At 42.4% G+C, this 20,495-nt stretch overlaps 5 protein-coding genes across 5 annotated transcripts; 2 read left to right on the top strand and 3 right to left on the bottom strand.

Moving 5' to 3' along the window:
- Positions 1–38: 38 nt before the first annotated feature.
- V1514DRAFT_335988 (ubiquitin fusion degradation protein UFD1-domain-containing protein) lies at positions 39–1,414 on the top strand. The gene is made up of 2 exons (XM_066928471.1): positions 39–123; positions 175–1,414. Exons 1-2 carry the CDS (start codon positions 121–123, stop codon positions 1,186–1,188), a joined length of 1,017 nt encoding a protein of 338 aa, XP_066781597.1. The 5' UTR covers positions 39–120; the 3' UTR covers positions 1,189–1,414.
- V1514DRAFT_335985 (chaperonin Cpn60/TCP-1 family) lies at positions 1,415–3,569 on the top strand. Its single transcript, XM_066928470.1, has 2 exons — positions 1,415–1,716; positions 1,787–3,569. Exons 1-2 carry the CDS (start codon positions 1,459–1,461, stop codon positions 3,266–3,268), a joined length of 1,740 nt encoding a protein of 579 aa, XP_066781596.1. The 5' UTR covers positions 1,415–1,458; the 3' UTR covers positions 3,269–3,569.
- V1514DRAFT_335984 (uncharacterized protein) lies at positions 3,554–6,758 on the bottom strand. Its single transcript, XM_066928469.1, has 2 exons — positions 3,995–6,758; positions 3,554–3,927 (listed from the first exon to the last, which is right to left on the bottom strand). Exons 1-2 carry the CDS (start codon positions 6,693–6,695, stop codon positions 3,785–3,787), a joined length of 2,844 nt encoding a protein of 947 aa, XP_066781595.1. The 5' UTR covers positions 6,696–6,758; the 3' UTR covers positions 3,554–3,784.
- Positions 6,759–7,028: 270 nt separating this feature from the next.
- Positions 7,029–10,016, bottom strand: V1514DRAFT_335981 (peptidase family M1-domain-containing protein). Its single transcript, XM_066928468.1, has 3 exons — positions 9,713–10,016; positions 9,413–9,656; positions 7,029–9,351 (listed from the first exon to the last, which is right to left on the bottom strand). Exons 1-3 carry the CDS (start codon positions 9,918–9,920, stop codon positions 7,125–7,127), a joined length of 2,679 nt encoding a protein of 892 aa, XP_066781594.1. The 5' UTR covers positions 9,921–10,016; the 3' UTR covers positions 7,029–7,124.
- Positions 10,017–19,522: 9,506 nt separating this feature from the next.
- V1514DRAFT_321791 (uncharacterized protein) lies at positions 19,523–19,942 on the bottom strand (the record flags this gene model as incomplete). The annotated part of the gene is made up of 1 exon (XM_066926068.1): positions 19,523–19,942. One exon carries the CDS (start codon positions 19,940–19,942, stop codon positions 19,523–19,525), a length of 420 nt encoding a protein of 139 aa, XP_066781593.1.
- Between the last annotated feature and the right edge of the window lie 553 nt (positions 19,943–20,495).

The following is a 20,495-nucleotide window of genomic DNA, read 5'->3' as shown; positions in this document are numbered from 1 at the left end:
TATATACATAGTTACCAGAAATCAACATATAAGGGGCTTGTACTTAATATTATTCAGTTGCGTTTTTGATCTTCTCACACCTTAAAAGTGACGTTGCTTGAAGACCGAGGCGAATTGGAAATGGTGAGATGTTCTGTGGATGCAAACAACACTTCTAATTTTTCTGTTTTATAGTTCAGCGGCTATTACGACGACGACACTGAAATGTCGGGAGGATATGCGCCCATGGATATGTGGCGATCAGTGCTCTCTGGAAGAGGTGCCAATTCTCGGCAAACGTTTTCAGAGTACTTTAGATGTTATCCGGTTGTCATGATGCCTGGCAACGAGAGAGAGAATTTAAATTACGGTGGAAAGATAATACTACCCCCGTCAGCTTTGAACAAGTTAACCAGGCTCAACATCACATACCCAATGTTGTTCGAACTTAAAAATGAGGAAATTGAGTTGACCACGCATGCTGGCGTGCTGGAATTTATTGCCGAAGAGGGCAGGGTTTATCTTCCACAATGGATGATGGAACGATTAGCGCTTCAACCCGGGTCTCTGGTCGTGATCACGTCCACATCACTCCCGTCAGGCCAATTTGTCAAGATCGAACCTCAGTCGCCAGATTTTCTTGATATTTCGGACCCCAAGGCTGTTTTGGAGAACGCTCTTCGAGGATTTTCGACTCTCACTATTGATGACATTTTTCAAATAAAGTACAATAACCACGTATATGCAATCAAGGTGTTAGAGATCAAGCCCACTATCAAGCCTGGTATCTCTGTTGTCGAAACAGATCTCGAGGTCGATTTTGCACCGCCAGTTGGATATGTGGAGCCGTCACGGATTATTACGCCAGCAAAACCCTCATCGCTAATTCCAACCCCAGATGGCCACAGCATGGCCTCGGAAATCAACTACGCCCAACTTGCATCGGCGTCAGCATCTACAGCAGCGCTACGATCATCTAGTCCTGCAAGCACAGGTCATCGTCTTTCTGGGAGACAGATCCGATCGGGTTCATCAACACCATCATCTCAGGTCGCAGTGCCCAAATTGTCTGACGTATTAAGTAAGGGCAGCACTTTTGCGATATCGAAAAAAGCCGACGAAAACAGGGCGATTCCAAAGCCTCTCGACCTACCTTTCGGACAACTGTTTTTTGGCTATCCGGTGATTCCCGTGCCAGCCTCGAAATAATCATACAATTAATCAATGAACTTTTATATTAAATCCTTTATAAGAACTTAAATCAGTAAAAATGGACTATATTGATCTCGAAAATTCTAGTTACTGCATATCCATAACTCGCATTGACGATTATGCAGCGAGTCAGCGAGCGAACCGAGATTACCCGGAGTTGACTCTGCCGGCAAAGCGACAAATTTATTTTATTTGTCCGAATTCTTTCATTTTCTTCTCTTCGTTCCACCGAATCGCAATCTTTTTCACATTGTATCCCAGATTAAAATGAATCGTCTTATTGCTGCTTCGTCATCGTCACGCCCTGCTCTTCGTGCCGTGGCCCAGAAAGCCTCGCTTTCTGCACGGTACTACTCTCACAAGGAGCTTAAGTTTGGCGTTGAAGGCAGAGCTGCCTTGCTCAAGGGTGTCGACATTCTCGCTTCAGCTGTTGCTGTCACCTTGGGTCCAAAAGGTCGAAATGTTTTGATTGAGCAATCCTTTGGCTCTCCTAAGATTACGAAGGATGGTGTTACTGTTGCAAAGGTATAAATTCAATCAAGGAATTTTTTTTTTAAATATAAAATGTAGCTGGCTACTAACAGCTCCCTTCCAGTCTATTGTTCTTAAGGACAAGTTTGAGAACCTTGGTGCTAAGTTGCTTCAAGATGTTGCTTCAAAGACCAACGAAATTGCTGGTGACGGTACGACTACCGCGACCGTCCTTGCTCGTGCCATTTTCACCGAATCGGTTAAGAACGTCGCTGCAGGCTGCAATCCTATGGATCTTAGACGGGGAACTCAGGCTGCCGTCGAGAAAGTTGTTGAATTCCTTCAGAAGAATAAGCGTGAAATCACAACTTCTGCCGAGATCGCCCAGGTTGCCACTATTTCCGCCAACGGCGACCAACACATTGGCAAGTTGATTGCCAATGCCATGGAAAAAGTCGGCAAGGAAGGCGTAATTACCGTGAAGGAGGGGAAGACCATCGACGACGAACTTGAGATTACCGAGGGCATGAGATTTGACCGTGGATTTATCTCCCCTTACTTCATCACTGATGTTAAGACAGGCAAGGTCGAATTTGAAAGACCGCTCCTTCTTCTTTCCGAAAAGAAAATTTCTGCTCTTCAGGATATCATTCCCTCATTGGAAATTTCCAACAAGCTCCGCCGCCCTCTGTTGATCATTGCCGAGGATATTGATGGTGAAGCTCTTGCTGCCTGCATTCTCAACAAGCTCCGTGGCCAAGTTCAGGTCGCCGCTGTCAAGGCTCCCGGGTTCGGTGACAACAGAAAGTCAATTCTTGGTGATATTGCCATTCTTACAGGCGGCACTGTCTTCACTGAAGAGCTTGATGTCAAGCTCGAGAGTGTCACTCCTGAACTTCTTGGATCATCTGGTTCTCTCACAATCACTAAGGAGGATACCATTATTCTCAATGGTGAAGGTGACAAGGATACCATTATTCAGAGATGCGAGCAGATTCGTGGAACTGCTGCTGAATCAACCACTACCGAATACGAGAAGGAGAAGCTTCAGGAACGTCTTGCCAAGCTCTCCGGTGGTGTGGCCGTCATCAAGGTCGGTGGATCGTCTGAAGTTGAAGTTGGAGAAAAGAAGGACAGATTTGTTGATGCTCTTAACGCTACCCGCGCCGCTGTTGAGGAAGGTATCTTGCCAGGTGGTGGTACTGCCCTTTTGAAGGCTTCTCGCCAGCTTGGTGATGTCGAATCAGCAAACTTTGATCAGTCTCTTGGTATCTCTATTGTTAAATCTGCCATTACCAAGCCTGCTCGTACCATCGTTGAAAATGCTGGTGGTGAGGGATCTGTTGTCGTCGGAAAGTTGGTTGACGAATTTGGTGACGACTTCTTCAAGGGCTTTGACGCTTCAAAGGGAGAATTTACTGATATGGTTGCTTCTGGTATCATTGATCCTTTCAAGGTCGTGAGAACTGCTCTTATTGATGCATCTGGCGTTGCTTCATTACTTGGGACCACTGAATGCACCATCGTGGACGCTCCTGAAGAGAAGCCTGCTGCTGTTGCTGCTCCACCTCCTGGCATGGGCGGCATGGGCGGCATGGGTTTTTAAATCATGAATAATTTATTTTTTTTTTTTAAAAAAAAAAAAAAAACTTTTCATATCAAACGATTCAGAGTGAAACGGAAAGATTTTGACATTGCTACCATTTTTTTTTTTTTCTTTTGAACCCAACTAAAGCTTCTGGCAAGGGCGGTATATAGTATTTTTCTAACTTATGTATTGGGCGGGATTTAAAAAGTTCCTTTCTTCCTATTTTGTTTTAGTTTTGACTATACTTCTTTAGTTTCACAACCCTCTCTCCATGTATATGATTTGTAATATAATATTAATTATGCATTTATTTCCATAACCATTTCTATTATTAAACCTATAAGTTAAAAATACTTGAATATTAATTATATAAACACCAAATTAGAACAAGACCACCACAATGCTAAGTCTAGTACGCAAAATATAATAAAAAAAAAAAAAAAAAAACTTCGATAAAAAATTAATACCCCCAATGAATTTTTATTTTTATTTTTATTATTTTTTTCAATATAACAAATTTCCTATAAGTCTAGATTAATTTTGTTGAGCTGAAGACTTATTACTAAATCGTATCGATGATAGTCGATACTTAATCTCCTTTAGTGGCTTTGACTCTGGTTCCCAACGATCAAATTGCACAAGCAATTCCTTAAGATCATCTGGAAATGTTTTGGAAACTATGTTAAAGTTAGTTACCCGATGAAAAAAACATTGATAAAGAAATAGAAGTCAAATCAAACATACCAAAGTCTTCTTCTAGTAATCCTCGAACATTCCAAGGAAGATGGTATGGATTATAGTTACTTGGCATTGGAACTTCAAACTTATCGACACGCACGGGTATGCCATCAGTATTAGTAGATTCCAATGCAAACTTGATCGCAACATCATACACGGCAGGGTCAAAATAAATCATCGAATGTCCACCACCAGTCAATGTGCCTGCTAACGAATCTGAAATATCTTTAATAATATCATGGTCAGTCCGACCTATGTTCCTAAGTTTCGTAAGGATAGTTATAAGATCGATAATAAAGGAGGGAGCATGTGCTCTGCCGTCCACAAATATTGCCCGGTAAATATGTGGATGGTTAACGTGAGTACAAAACGCGGAATATAACGGAACCAGCTGATCATTAACAGAACCAATGAAGCTAATTTTGACACCATGGGCAATGACTGTCCGTATTCCTTGAATATAGCGACGTGCCTGTAACGATTCAGGATTCTGAAATGCAAAAAGTTCCTTTAATGAATCAGATTCAAACGGTGTATATGCTCGAATAACTAATTTCTGATCCAATCCATAAAATGGACCAAGTGACACTCCAGCCATGCCTACAATTCCAATTTTCTTGTTATCAGCATGGCCCTCTTCAATCAACTTGGCAACAAGTTGCACTGCTACTGGCGTTCCTTGAGAATGTGCAGCCACCATGATAAAATCAGCTTGGTGAAGATGATCCATCCAGTTGGAAAGAAGACGATACAAATTTTCAACCCTGTCCAGAACAATGCCTTCTCCTTCAAGTGCAATTTTTTCAATGTCGACTTCTTGATTACTTGCTTCAGCCCATCTCTGAATCCCAAGTGCGGCCTCGTTCGCGAACTTAACCGAAGTACCCGTTGGCTCACCTATAATACTGCGCACCATGCGAACGGGGAAAAACCCATGAATACCAATAGCAACAGCTTTCTTAATTCGCGGAGGTGTTGTCAACTTCAGATGTTGAAATTCAGGTTCAGAATTCCCAAACAATTTACTTCCTATTTTCCCAAATGAATCCCACAGCACATTGGCCGAACGATCAAACGGCAAGCTGTCTTCTAATTTGGGAATTACTTGATTTGGATACACTACCGCATTCTTAGATTTCTTGCTTTTCTTTTTCGATGAAGGGTCTACCGTTTGCGTAACTTGATTTGGAACCACGTTGGTAGGGGGCGGAGCCATGATGGCAATCTCTTTTGCACCCGAAGCTGATTGTACGGTATTTACCCCAGCTGGCAAATTAGTGCGACTGCTAGATTTCGATATGGTCTCGATAGTGCGAATAGATCGTGCATCGGCAGTACGAATTGAACGATCGTCTCGAGTATTCGATCGTGATATGTCAGCTTTATTGAGTTTAGATGACGAATTATAACCCCCATAATTGGGATCAAATTGATTTAAATTCGACTGTGATCCATTATAAAGACTTGGCGAGTAACTATTGGCTGACACTCGAGATTGGTTTCGACCAAGATTATTGCGTTGCGGAGTATGATTTACAAATACAGTATCTGATGTCATAACACTTGACGCATCATCCGCTTTTGAGTTGGTCGCGCCTTGTATTTGTCTATCCAGACTTGACGAGGGCCCCGAAAAGGCCACAACACCATCCTCAAAACGTTGTCCGGAAAATTTTTTATCTTTAGAAGAAGCCCGAGACCAAAATGCCCAAGTATTATTATTGTCTTTCTCCGGTTCATTGGAGAAAGAAGACGTGTTTGCATTTGGATACCCGCGAAATGTCATAGATTCATTCCGACTTGGAGTGCTGTATATTTGGCTTGAAAGCGAAGTCGAACTTTGATTTACATTGTGACGTAATGTACTCACTGAAGATGTTGAACTCATAATCGACGTTGGCGGTGACGGAGGTCTGATGCCAAACGACGGAGATTTTTGTTTTGTTTCGTCACTGGCGGGTCTATCTTTCTTAGCGAAAAGACTGCTAATCCATGATTGCTTCTGAGATGTATTCTCGGCTGATTTTTCGGATTCAGGTGGAGACAAAGGCAAAACAGTTGAAGCCGGAAATTGCTCTAGTCCTTCATTATTGACTTGCGAGTAATCACTATACGTAGATGCTGCACCTTGAACAAAGTAACCATCTGCATTCCTTCCACTGCCGTTCATCTTTTCCTTGACAAATAATTCCGATGAGGTTCTCGGTTTAGCTTTCATAGGACTTCCGGTCGAGTCTCGAATTGTGTAGCTGGCACTGTCGTCACTGGCACTGCTGTTCTTTCTACTACTGTTATTACTGCTAGTTGAAGTTTCACTTTCAATCACAGTATCTTCTTTGAATTTATGTCTTTTTTCGCCAGCGGATTCACGATTGGAGAAAAAGAGTCTGTACGCCCAAGAACTACTATATTGTGACTTTTCAACTGATTGAAGACTTGAACTTAATGAATTCGAGCGGGAGCCGTCGGAGCCTAGCTTAAGTGGCGGCTCCAGACGTCCCCGACCAAATCCTAGCTTCCGTGGTTCCGAAACTTTGTCTAAACCTAGTGAATTACGTCTAGCAGGATGAGAGAGTGGTGGCATACCAATCCGAGGCGAAGTTGGCGATGGAGGTGACTCAGACGGAAGAGAAAAGTACGTCTCTTCTTGGTCATATAACGATGAAGTGGACGGAGATTGAATGTACGCAGTCCGCTTTATGGGCATAATTGCCACAATGCAAGAAATTTCGTCTATATGCCAGCGAAATTGAGGAAGCGTGAATACCCTTGCGTGTAGATTCTTAGGAGATTATCGATTTCGATGGCGCGGTTTAACCTTGCCCAACCGCTACAATAAAGGTAAAATAAAGTATAATTTAGTGCCCTCCATATATAGACAAACGTTAATTCCTCCTCGGCTTGTTTTCATAAATATAAATGGCCTGGGCTAGGTTTATTCAATAATCGAAATAATCTTGTCTTTATCCATTGGTAGTATATTACGTAATATGGATAAGCTTGCTAATTGGCAAGGCGGCTGGGCTGGCTACGCATTGAATTCATGATTTGTTAGTGCGTTTATTCGGAGATTACATACATTAAAAACAAAAATTAAAACAATCACCAAGTAATCAGTAACGTGTTATTACTACATTTAGGCAATATAACCCTGCTCCTTCAACCATATTTCAACCGGTTCCGCATCACGTTCCACCCATTTGGAAACCGATCCAATAACATCCAGCGCTTGACCAAGAGAACGTTCGTATCCGTGCGTATCTTTATCTGCAAAAAAATTCTTGATATCATCATATGCTTCTTGAGATGAGAAACTAGTGATTGAGGCACGAATAAACAGATCAAGAACAACCATATTTCCAGACAAGGCCCCATAAATGGTATCCCAATTTTCCTTGATAAAATTCCAAAGTGGCCATCGAGCGGTTCCATTAGCGGCCAATGAAGCTGCGAGAGTATGAACATCTTGCACGGCAACCTTTCCAGAAAGTAGCAAATCCAGAGCCTTTTTAATTAGCTCAGGTCGCTTGGTGCGGCCAAGTGCAGACAACGCTATCTCTTTGCCATCGATAGATGACGGGTTCAAGGCTTCTTCATAAACAGCATCAAACGCAGATGCCGATTGCTCATTGCTCAACTCTAAAGTTCCAATAACGGTGGCAAAAACAACACGCCTAATATCAGGAGAGATAGCCTTTTTGTCTCCTGCGACATACTTGTTGAAACGTAAAATAGCTTCAGCCACAACTTCTTTATCATTCGCAGAGCCAGCAACACCTAGTGCCAATGAGCGAAGATAAAGATCAAGATATCCTTCGCCAGGTTTAGAATCCCATCCAAGCTTTTTCACTACAGGCGAAACCAACGATCCTGCAAAAGCTGCTAATCCAGTAGTGACATGTTCAGGCTGTTCAAACCAGACACTTCGTAAAGTTCCAAGTCTTGATGCAATTTCGGACCACACAACATACGAATCTTCACCTTTTAGCCCATCCAAGAATCCTAAAATCCCGGTAGTAGAACTTAATCCCGCAAGAGCAATTGCAGAGGCATCAGCAATAAGACCAACCTTGTCAGACGCTGAAAGCTTATCATTTGCCATGCCAATTTTCGCGAGTCTTTCAGATGGATAGTTCACGCGATAAACACCGGTCTGATCTTTGTTCAATTTGTAAAAACTAGCCGAGTTAAGTCCATTGATCACTGTTTCCTTATTTGTGAAAGATGAAATGCTCGAGTAAGCACTAGCCGAGCTATCATCAGTATAAATACCAAGAGGGATCCACCAAGTAGCCTGGTTTTCTTCTGGAGTTACGTCACCAGAAGAGATAAACCGGTCCTGTCGCAGTGTAACACCAGATTCGCTCTCTGAAACGGTGATAACAGGAAATCCTATTTTAGTAATCCATTCCGCCATGATTGTATTGACATCAACCCCAGATTCTTCTCCAACTGCCTTCCAAAGGTCAGCTGTAACAGCATTGCCATAAGCATGTTCCTTTAAGTAACGCGACACACCCTTAATAAATGTCTTCACACCGAGATAAGATGAAATCATTCTGATAGACGAAGCACCTTTCAAGTAAGAGATTGCGTCAAAAATCTGATCAATATCCAGCCCAGATTTAACTGGAACTTCAATCGGATGCGACTGACGAAGAGAATCAAGATCCAAAGCACGCTGCAAGGATTCAGTGACAAATGTTGAAAACACATCCCAATCAGGATACAAGTAATCAATTGCCAACCATCCAACCCATGTGGCAAAGCCTTCGTTTAGCCATAACTCGCTCCACCAATCCATAGTAACCAAATTACCAAACCACTGATGAGCAAGCTCATGTGCAACCACATATGCAACTCGCTTCTTGTACTTAGAATCGCTGGTTTCTGGATCGAACAATAAAGCGGTCGTACGATAGGTAATTAGGCCCCAGTTCTCCATGGCACCATGTGAAAACTCGTGCACAGCAAGCAAATCAACTTTAGGAAGAACATAATCGATATCAAAAAGCTCAGAAAAATAATCAACAATTTTGGTCGCATTTTCCAACGCAAATTCACCTTGCCTCTTCAATCCTTTGGTTGTGTAGACCCTTACCAAAACCTTTTTGCCAGTATAAGACTTTGCAGTCAAAGCCTCAATATACTCAAAGTCCCCAACTGCCCATGCAAGTAGATAAGTACTCATAAGTGGGGTTGTAGCAAAGCTGACTGTCTTTAGCTTGGATCCTGCTTCGCCAGCCTTCTTGCCATCCTCTGGAATTTTGGATGATACCACAGGCATGTTGCTCAAAGCAGTCAAGTCTTCAGGAATAGTGATTGAAAAATCGAACGTCGCTTTAAGAGCTGGCTCATCAAAGCTAAAAAAAAAAGATTAAAAAAAAACGCTATTATTAACCACGCTGTAGGAAAAAAAATTACCATGGAAACGCTCTTCGGGCGTCTGTAGCTTCAAACTGCGTCGAGTACATGTAACTATCTTTGCCTTCAGTGTCGGTATATTTTGATCTATAAAATCCTGCCATTTTGTTATTGAGAAAACCAGAGAACAAAACCGTCAACGAAGCTCGCCCTGCTTCTATAGGCACAGGTTCCGAAAGCGTAAGTGTGACGATCTCGCTCTTTGTGTCATGAACGATATCTAAGACCTTGATTTCCGATGATGCTAAAAAGGTTGTGAATCAGTAAATCAATCAACTAATTGGTCAACCAAATGCTAACTTTTAGATAATTCCAAAGAAACGGCAGCTTCAGTAACTGTAATTTCACGGACATTCAATTGAATTTCTGATACAGGCTGAGGACCAATGACGTCAAGATCGATCTTCACAGTTCCCTTATACGTGAACTCGGAAAAGTTCAAATCGAAAATAGAAAGGGCATAGTGGCGTGGACGAACAGTAGTTGGAAGAACTTCACGATCAGTCATTTTTATTGTTGGTTTAGTTGTATGGTGAAAATGACGATTGCTTTGGCGCTCTTAAGTATTTGGTCAAAATTGATGCTGACTGACAATAATTGCAATTGACAATACTAACTTCAATTGCCTCATTTACAACTTACATATCGTCGAGTGATAAAAACGCGATCCGGGTAATGTTATGAATGAAACATTAACTTTGGGGCACAATTAATTGATTCTTAATTTTTCCAAAAGATCCATCCGAGTAGCCAGATAATTGCTCGCTAAACTTGTTTGGATAATTGGTTTTTGAAATTTTTCATGACAGTCTGCGTCACTTTCTGAAATTTTTTTGTTTTGGCTTCTATGGAATGATAACCATCACTATTTTCATCTTTCTTACTATCCATCTCCTAGCGACTATGTAACGAACCGATTGCTGACTCTTCGGCATCATCTCGTGAGTCATATATAATTCCCCATATTCAGGCAGTAGAACCAATTGCTCTGTTTCCAAGAAAATAGACGATGTTTGGCGGCTACAGGTTTTAAAAACTTTCAGATCGGGTGGCAGAAAGCAATGCACGATCTGTTTGCACAGAAGAAACCGGTTATGTAAGAAGGACTTGCAGGCACACACCCAGGTGACTGGACTCTTGAGCTTCCGCTACAATTGGCTTATTTTTTTCTCTGCATTGAACAGTATCTCCGATTATAGTTGTCTTTATGGGATTCGGAATTCTGCATGCATGGTGAGCATGGCAATGAGAGTTGGAGATGGTTATTTTTTATTGAAAGAACGGTCACCGCATTTGTTGGCATTTGGTAGGCTCTTTTGATGCCTCCGTCTTCTACCAAAACTGCATCATGGTTCAGAGGGAAAAAAGGATGGTTCACGCCCCGTGAGGTAATTATTATGGTAAACCGTGTTCTACGTCATGACCCATCAAAAGGTGATATGTATAACAGACAATCATTAAATTGGACAAGCTTTTCAAAATCATTGTGTGATTTTGATCTCTGGCCAATTTATATTATTGGTTTGTTATTTTTTATTCCATGTATAGTTCTGCTGGAACTTATATGACTCTCACCTTAAGAGGCCTTGGGTTCTCGACATTTCGTTCTATTTTAATGATGCTCCCGTATCAATTATTGTTAGTTAAATTACTTTTTTTGGGCACATATCCACAAAAATGGCATAATATTTGATCCAATCTGGGAATGTTTTAATATGTATGGTATTTGGCTTGTCTCATTCCATCGGGGTAGCGGGGACCCCGACCCCGACGGTTGAGCTAGTCAATTTTACAAAGCGAGCTATTCTATTTGTTAAAAGTATCATGTCATAGAAGTCATTGACATGAACAACTATCCTAACATGGGCATAATAACATGGAGTTTAGCAGGACATTGCCATTGCAATTGGTGGTTCCCAAAGCTCAGAGCCATCAGGTAGCTTCAAACAAACGCCGAAGAATAGAGGAGGCTGATGCTGTTGTCAGTCGGGGGGTTACAATTATGAGAGTGTGGGATATTGTCTAGGGTATTGATGTTATGAATAATTCCGGAACCAAGGCTTTAATTTCCAAGAAATCTCGCAATTCATAATGACCTGCCTTGGCAGGTGGAGGATTATCTAACGGATTAATATATTGAATAGTTAAATTCCATCCAAATTCTTTTGCGCCTTTAATGTTTGCTATATCAAATTGGCATTAGAAACGCAAGAACAAAAATATTGTGACCAACAACCCACCATGTACAACGACCAGCACCTGACCAACAAAATCAAAATCAGCCACATCCACCTATAGCTACATACTCGATTCCAATTTGTGTGGAGAAAACAGCCGGTTTTGAGTTTTTTACAGGTGACCTAATGGTGTAACCGACCCCTACTATTGAGTGCAACTGTTCCCTTACATCAGGAAGACCGACTTCGAAAGCTATATGCTCGGGATGGTCTTAGGTTTATTAGAGCATCTGATACAAATCGGAAATATATCGAATACTGTGTTAAATATTGTCAGTTACTGGCCAATCATGAAGGTCTTCAAGATATGCTAATAGATGGAATAAGAAGATTTGCTATTAGACAAGAGAATGATGAACAATTCCACGAGCAACCGACCCCGACCCCGACCCGGCAGATCATTTCCTTGGTGGAATTGTTCCTCATTCTCTTGTCCAATAGCAAATCTTCTTATTTCATCTATTAGCATATCTTGAAGACCTTCATGATTCGCCAGTGACTGACAATATTTAACACAGTATTCGATATATTTCCGATTTGTATCAGGCAGGTTTCACTGCTGACTCGACTAAAACCATCAATTACAGCACCACAACATTATAATAAAAATATTTTTTTTAAAAAAATAGGTTCTACAACAAAAACAAATTATTTGGGCATCTGGGCGCAGAGTGTTCGGTACTACCGCACATCCTACATCGCCGAACACTCGGCTGTCCCTGTTGTTGATGAACACCCATTTCACGTAAATCTTGCCTTGGCTCTTCATCAACATCCCTTTGCCCTATTTGATCTTGACCCTCTTCTATGGTCAAACTCCCTCCTCTTTGCAGGAAAGTTCGCTTAGCGCTCCGGCGCTTGCTTAAGGCATGATTGGCCTCTCGAAGCGTTTTGTTCTCTGACCTCAAAAGAGCCATTTAGTGCATTATTGCCTTTGTCCCCTTCGCAAACTGGTCTACAGCGCTACAAATAGTCGTCGATGAGCTGCCTTGATGAAGAGCTGCCTTGATGAACAACAATCCTATGCTTGATAAAATCAGACTGTGAACCAGTATCCATTGGGTTGAACGGCGTCTGAGAGGCCTAGCTGTTGGTAGTCTCTACCGGAGAGCTAAGCGGTGTTGGAGTCCGTAGCCTCACATCCAGCTTCGGCAAGACCGTGTCGGGTTCAAAATGCACTAGGCCAGCTCCTCTGAATCAAGCTTTGATATTTTTCTCCGTAAATGCAGTGTAGAAGGCTGACTTAAAGGCGATTAGAAACTCCTGCTTGGTCACAAGGGTGATACGTGACTTCTCAATCTCTCGTCCGTACGCCCGTTTCAATGGACTAAAGCATCCACATCAACAGCCTGAAGTAGGTGCGACGAATGAGGTGCATAGAAACCGTTATGATACGCTTTTCTTCGCAGAACCTGTCGAACTCGACCGAGCGATGACTCTCGTGGCCATCAATCACTAACATCAGATATACACCTGTAGCACGCCTGGCAGTATGTTTATCAAAATGGCGAATCCAGTCCAAGCCTGTATCATTATCAATCCAACCATTTTGGGTAGGTTTGAGGACCCAAGCGCGTGGGAGGTTGGATTCCATGTACCAATGTGCAAAGTGGAAAACTCACTCTAACACAATAAACGGCGGAACACACCAACCATCTGCACTCACTCCCTGGATCACCATAACCCATTCCCGATTACCAGGTTGTATAGTTTTCGCCCTGCCACGTTGAACAACACGTGAAGTGACCATTGACGGGGTGATCACACCCATTTGAAAGCCAGTTTCATCAAAGTTATACAAATCGGCGTCTTGAATCCCGTACTTGGCCCTCATGCTTGCTGCAAGCGAAAACCACGCGTTTATCTTATCCGGATCTTCGCAGAGGGCTCTCTGGTAGTCGTAAGCACGACTAATTCGCGTCCTGAGCTCTGGTTGTCGCTTGACAAAATTAGAAGCCCAGCGCTTCCCGACGCGTCCCGCGTCGTGTTCTGCTAAGGGGACATTGGCCAGATCTTCCACATCAATAAGCCGGGGTGGAAATCCTCGCGCATCCAGGTTCAAGACATACTTAGAAAAATAATTGTCTTCTAGCTCCGTCAGATCCATAGAATTAGGACGGCAATCTTGTCGAGAGCGTCTGCCCTTAAGTCGGTAACCGAGAGTTGTTCTTGGAACCAGTCATGAACGGACCCTGATACCATGTGTGCGCCATTGTTTATCTCGACGAGATCACATCGCTCACGTGCGCGCGATTTTGAGACGCCTAATTGATAATGGCTTATATGTCAAGGGTGAAAAGAGTGAATTTCATGTTTCACGCACAGACTTCCTGGGTTTTTCGTTATCCGATGAGGGAGTTTTAATGAATGACGACAAGGTCGAAGCGATTCATCAATGGCAAGCACCGACAACCAAAAAGGGTTTACTACGATTCCTAGGCTTTGCCAATTATTACCGACAATTTATTCCAAAATACGCCTACCTCACACAACCAATGTCGAAACTATTCAAGAAGGATTTCCCCTTTACATGGTCGGAGGAGATTGGTAACGCTTTTCAAACTCTAAAAAGGTGTATTACTTCGGCACCCATCTTACGACATTTTGATTCTTCGCTGGATACAATCATCGAGACAGATGCCTCCAACGTGGCAATAGCAGCGATACTTAGTCAACGGGACCCGATAGACTGTATATATCACCCAGTTGCCTATTACAGCCGTTCATTGATACCGGCCGAACGCAATTATCATGCCCATGATCAGGAACTTCTAGCCATCTTAGAGGCCTTACGAGCATGGAGACATTATGTCCTTAGTACGCAGTCACTAGTGGAGATTTTTACGGACCACGAAAACCTAGAATATTTCACCAAGAAGCAGCAATTGAATGGACGCCAATTACGCTGGTCAGAGGAGTTAGGAGTGTACCCGTTTAAGATGACATATCAAAAAGGCCTGAATAAAGTGCGAGCGGATGCTCTATCACGAACTGACGACTCTATATCTCAAACACATCGATCGAAAGCTACTCTAGTGTCACAACCATTCGAGGTGTTGAATATTTTAAACACCCAACCTACCCAGCTGATTGTTTCGAGAAATACGGATTTTCAAGACGAAATTCGTCAAAAGATGGCCACAGACGATACCTGTAAAGGGATACTACAGTATTTTGCAGAGCCCCAGACCGAACCTCCCTTAGAAGTCATCAGAGAGATCGAACATTATAGTTGTATTGGTGGTTTTCTTTACTATGATGGTCAAATAGTCGTTCCAAAAGATAAGCAACTGTTAACCGATATCTTATGTCAGTACCACAATCACGAGTCAGTTGGTCACCCTGGTCAAGCGCGTACACTTGAATTACTTAGTCGTCATTTTTTTTCGGGGTCGGGGTCGCGACCCGACCCCGACTCCGACGAGATCCCACGCCGTCTACCATATGGACTCCTCCAACCCTTACCAGTCCCAGAGAGACCTTGGGTATCCCTGTCCATGAACTTCATCACGGACCTGCCACTTTCAGATGGTTTCGATTCAATCCTAGTAGTGGTAGATCGACTTACCAAGATGGCTCATTTCATCCCTGTCAACAAGTCGATAACGGCACCTGATCTTGCGGATGAGTTCATCGCCAATATTTTTTGCTACCATGGCGTCCCGCAGGATATCGTGTCTAATCGTGGTTCAGTGTTTTTGTCTCGCTTTTGGAAAGCGTTTACCGAATGTCTGAGGATTAAAAGCAAATATTCTACAGCTTACCATCCACAGACAGATGGACAGACAGAGCGGGTGAACAAGCTGTGGAACAGTTCATCCGCATCTATACGGCCCGCCAACAAGATGATTGAGTACCATTGTTACCTCTGGCTGAATTTAGTTACAATAATGCCAGAAATGCCACAACTGGCCAGTCTCTGTTCTATTCTAATTTTGGCTATCACCCCCTTTGGCAATTTGATGTACCATTTACTACCGCGGCAATCACCAGCGGAGCGGACCGTTTACACCATCTAGAGGCAGTACAAGCAGATATTCAATCTGCCACGCACCTCGCTCAGGTCGACTATACACGTTATTACAACCAGCATCACCAACAGCATCCCTTCCATGTCGGTGACCTCGTACTGCTTTATCGGAAGAATTTAACCACTCATCGCCCTACGGCCAAATTTGACGATCGCTACGTCGGTCCGTTCACGATTATTGAACAGATTGGTCCTGTTGCCTTTCGAATTGATCTGCCTGCTACGATGCGGATCCACCCCGTCTTTCATGTGAATCTTCTCAAACATTTCGTTTCCTCAGACCTACCCCGCCGAGAACAAGCACCTCCCGCACCAATTCTCGTTAATAATGAGGAACATTACACTATTGACGAGATTGTCAAGACACGGCGACGCCGCGGCAGAATTGAATTTTTGATCTCCTGGCTTGGATATGATGAGCAAACTTGGGAACCGTTCGAGAATCTCCACCATGTTCCCCTGCTATTAGCCGAATTTTTCGTCGCAAACCAAATCAACTGCGCCCTCCCGATCTGGATGATTCCTTGTGCGACTCTGAAGGGGGGAGAGTGTCATGAACGGACCCTGACACCATGTTCGCCACCGCGAACGCGACGCACGGACAAACACGGAGGACGGAAAGGAGGACGGAACGGAGGATGGAGCGGAGGATAGTATGAAGTGCGTTGTTTGAAAGTTTATTGTACGGAAGCATACCGGGAGAATAGTGGTATAAGAATGGAGCCATTTCCCACATCTTTGTACGGGCAATAACAAAAGACCGGACTGTGAGAGTGACTCCAGGCTTATTTTATTATTCTCAAAGGTAGTTTCCAAAATGGTCAGTTTGTTAGTTATTTAGTGTTAATAAATCTCAAAGTTTGGATAAGAGTCTTTGTTCGAACCGTGTTGCTCACAGAACCCCATAGACCTATGCAGCATTTGAAATGGTTAACTTCTTGTCTCTTCTGACTGCTTGAAGAGCCAATAGCATACGACTTTCAATTGAAGACGATTCCATTTTTTTTGATAGAGAAATGTTGTTTTAAGTAAAGGAGGTGTGGATTGGCATGAAACATGCCCGCTCGGTTAGTTTGACCGCTGGCATAGCATCTACGTTATTATTTTTCTTGATGATGTATTATTTTTATTGACGCTACGTGATTAAAAAAAAAAGAGAAAATCTTAAAAATCAGAAAATATTCAGCAAAGTAAGCTGTACTGCGCGTATGCGCATATACTCCTGGTAGCATGCTACCGACCATGCCACAAGAAAATGCCACCCGACTGCTCAATGGCTCCCTCAATTTTTTCGCGTCTAACAAAATTACGCCATAACACACGGCTACCGCTAACTAAGTGCCGCGGCCACGTTGATTACATAGTTAGGCCTTGAACAATGTAAGCAAAACATTATTTCCAGAGAACGTGCCATGATTGAGTATACATAAATACCTTAACAAGCATCAGAGTTATAAAGCCCTGATCAAGGATATATGTATCCCTGACATAAAGTAGCGCCTGATGCATATGTAATATCAGTCCACTCATTATAGTAGTTCTCATCTGTACAATCTGTACACGCTATTTGAAATGCACCCCACCATGAATATGTCGTTCGTTCAATACACTCAGTAGTTCCAAGTGCATTAACTGTAATTTATCGATAATTAGTAGTGCAGTCATGATGTGGATAGACCCACAAGCTCAATTTATAATTTGAATCATTATTTTGAGCAATAAATGCCAATCATGCCGATGGATAAGTTATGCACTCATCAGTATTCGACACATATATCGGTCTTATTTGTGAGTAAGAACCATCAACGGCGTAAACGACGAAGGTGTCCTTGTCTTCTGGGTTAAAAGAAACAAAGTCCTCATCGTCACAGCCACATAAGAACGTCGCAAATCTACTTCCAATGCCTTGCATGCAAACTTTTAATCTATCCAATTTGTCTTTAGGTATATCCGGTATTGACCATAAGACGGCACACATATTTCAAGCGTTCTATCTTTTGCCTTATTGTACAGCATCCCGGGATTAGCGGATTCCAAACAATGAGGTACAATCGAAATTGAGGGTTAAGGTTAGTGGTCATAATATACGGCCCTGAAGCAGCTACCGAAGATAAGCACATGACAGCGGCTAAGATACCAACACTTAACTTCGTTAAATTGGTATAATAGTAGCTTGGCCGAATCCTCTGTGAGAAAGTGAAATTATTAATTACATGTGATAGCAACATCGTAATTGAATATTTTCTCGGAGGCCTGAGTTCAAATCAAGACACAATTAAAATATATTAGTAATATATACATAACATAAACCAAGTATACCTTAGACTGACTGTTGTATGTCTTTGACCACAATAATTCAATATCGAAACAATGTTGTAAACACCAGTAGTAAAATCAAGATAACAAGACAAGAGAAAACTTAGCTAAACAAAAATTGAGCACAGAAATTTCGCGCACTTTCATGCTCCCTGACGTAACGCTAACCAGATTCGGACGTATCAAATGCCCTGGTTCGCAGTTTTTTCAAACTTAAGTTTTCATCAATCAAAATTGTCGCCAATCAACTTTATCTGGGAAATTTTAATTTGCAGACTCTTTAAGGACTTAATCGAGCATAAGTCAAAGACACAAATTTTTATAATTTTATACATCAAAAATAGCCATGTGACAACTTTCACTTCCTTCGGTACCGTCTATTCAAGAACCTCCTTTCATTAGTGAGTTGAGATCGTTGTGGGATGCGGAGAGGCGCAAGCTTCAATGTCCAACATGCAAAGGGATTTGGAAAATTTCAAAATGCTCACACTTTCGAGCAACATTTGAGAGCTAGGAAGCATCAAATGAAATGCACGTATTATACTTCCAGAGTAATATATAGAGATTTTATTCTTTTCCTGTACCTAATGTAGCCAGCAAGGTTCGTATTGTCTAATTTTCAATGATGAACGACCCCAACCCCGGACCCCGACAGACGAGTTGCTGGCCTGTAAAGTTAACAAACCAGCACGACCAAAAGAATACACAAACGAACCTCAAGACTCGGGCGAGCGCGTCGCCAAACAACCAACGTAGACTGACGTATACGCTTATTAGGCGGCGGCATACTTGAGAATTAATGTCTGCAGAGTGCATCCAAACAAACAAACGCGACACAACTGTAAGGAATCTTACTTAAGTGCTTACTGGCGGAGGACCACGCGGTGTACATGAGCGTCAACGAGGCGGTCTTGTTGAAGAGGATGCGAGCAGGCGCTACCTCTTACTACGAATGATAACTGATCAGCGAGGAAGAACAAGGAAGAACAAGGAGAGAAGTGGAAGAACAAGGAGAGGGCTAATGTTATGTAAGCGCATAGATGCTAGTAATATAATAGTATTCTAACTGTATAAAAGTTAAATATAGAACTCTTATTGAATCAAAACCCCAACTGCCTCAGAGTCAGATAAAATGACCTAAACAGGGCCGCTCTCATCACAACATATGTCCGACAGCTCATCGCCGTATTACGTTATTGCCGGAATCCTGAACTATTGCCAACGTGCTCTCAACAATAAAATAAGCTCAAGAACACAAAATCCGAATTTCTTGGAAACCCAATCTAAGTAGGGAATACCATAGAGACGAGTCAATAAGATTTTTGTTACTCAGAAGGTATGTGTGGAAATACTGATGATAAAAAAAAAAGAAGTAGGTCGAGATGGCGATGGACTACTAACCTTATTTATTAAACTACTCGGCACATATACAAGATAGTAAGAGCCACGTAATGGAGGCTAATAAGAGCCATAGAAAGAAACCAAGTAAGTATCATAGAAGGAGCCAAGAGTATGAAATAAACGTTATTAGAGCCAGTATTGCATATATGTACCAGCTAGTCCGGCTGCAACTGCTGTTGCCACTAATGTCAATGCTGTGCCGCCAATACATGGGGTTGTTGGTATTGTACCTGACATTAAGGATGTAACCATTGAAGCTTCACATACAACTTTTGAGTAGTTGTATGAAACTTTGGCAATTAAGGAAAACGTAGAGATTCCAGATCCCAGAAAGAAAACACCCCACAAAGGGTTTTCTAACTGTGCCCCAATTGCTGAGACCAACGTTGGAATAGCTAATGCGATATCACCTGCAGCAAAATCTATGATTGTGCTTACACTAATCGGCCCATTGACACATAACCAACCAATTAATATGTAGAGAATGATAAGAAGCGTTATGAAGTATGCCACGCGGCGATAGCTGGCATTATTAAATTTGTCCATATTGATCAGATAAAATCAGATTAATGGATAGCTTTAAACTCCAGAGGACCAGATTAATAATAATTGTGATAAAGTAGATCGATCATACGGAACCTTTTGGCGTGTTTTTTAGTCTCACGGAGAGTGATTTGGTGTGGGCTACAGGCGAAGCAGGGAGTAGCAGGATGTGCGGTGTTTATATGCCTCGCGGGACGATGCTTCCACCACCAACTCTATTCCTTGCCGTACCCGTACTTATTTACATGATTAAAAAAACTAGTAAAACGACATTCAGCATCCGCTAAACTCTCATAGCCAATAAAAAAGACAAACATAATTTTTTATTGTACCAATAATTCATAGTTATACGTCGTATTATCAAATTTGAACTAGATCCATAGGGTATTCATGGTTAGATTGTAATAATAATTTTTAAGGATGCGTACCTTGCTTATACATAAAAGTGGTACAAGACCCAAAATCGGGGTCGGGGTCGGGGTCGGGGTCGGGGTCGGGGTCGGGGTCGGGGTCGGGGTCGGGGTCGGGGTCGGGGTCGGGGTCGGGGTCGGGGTCG

Source organism: Lipomyces japonicus (assembly GCF_038497905.1).
Source record: "Lipomyces japonicus strain CBS 7319 unplaced genomic scaffold V1514scaffold_45, whole genome shotgun sequence".
NCBI lineage: Eukaryota > Fungi > Ascomycota > Lipomycetes > Lipomycetales > Lipomycetaceae > Lipomyces > Lipomyces japonicus.
The sequence above is the reverse complement of the archived record's forward strand: the minus strand, read 5'-3'. Positions and strand labels throughout refer to the sequence as shown.

Coding starts and splice junctions, on each gene's coding strand:
- V1514DRAFT_335985 (XM_066928470.1), top strand. CDS start 1,459: ATGAATCGTCTTATTGCTGCTTCGTCATCGTCACGCCCTGCTCTTCGT. Junction 1,717..1,786: donor ATGGTGTTACTGTTGCAAAG/GTATAAATTCAA, acceptor GCTCCCTTCCAG/TCTATTGTTCTTAAGGACAA.
- V1514DRAFT_335984 (XM_066928469.1), bottom strand. CDS start 6,695: ATGCCCATAAAGCGGACTGCGTACATTCAATCTCCGTCCACTTCATCG. Junction 3,928..3,994: donor ATTACTAGAAGAAGACTTTG/GTATGTTTGATT, acceptor ACTTTAACATAG/TTTCCAAAACATTTCCAGAT.
- V1514DRAFT_335981 (XM_066928468.1), bottom strand. CDS start 9,920: ATGACTGATCGTGAAGTTCTTCCAACTACTGTTCGTCCACGCCACTAT. Junction 9,657..9,712: donor TTCTTTGGAATTATCTAAAA/GTTAGCATTTGG, acceptor CAACCTTTTTAG/CATCATCGGAAATCAAGGTC. Junction 9,352..9,412: donor GCCCGAAGAGCGTTTCCATG/GTAATTTTTTTT, acceptor TTTTTTTTTTAG/CTTTGATGAGCCAGCTCTTA.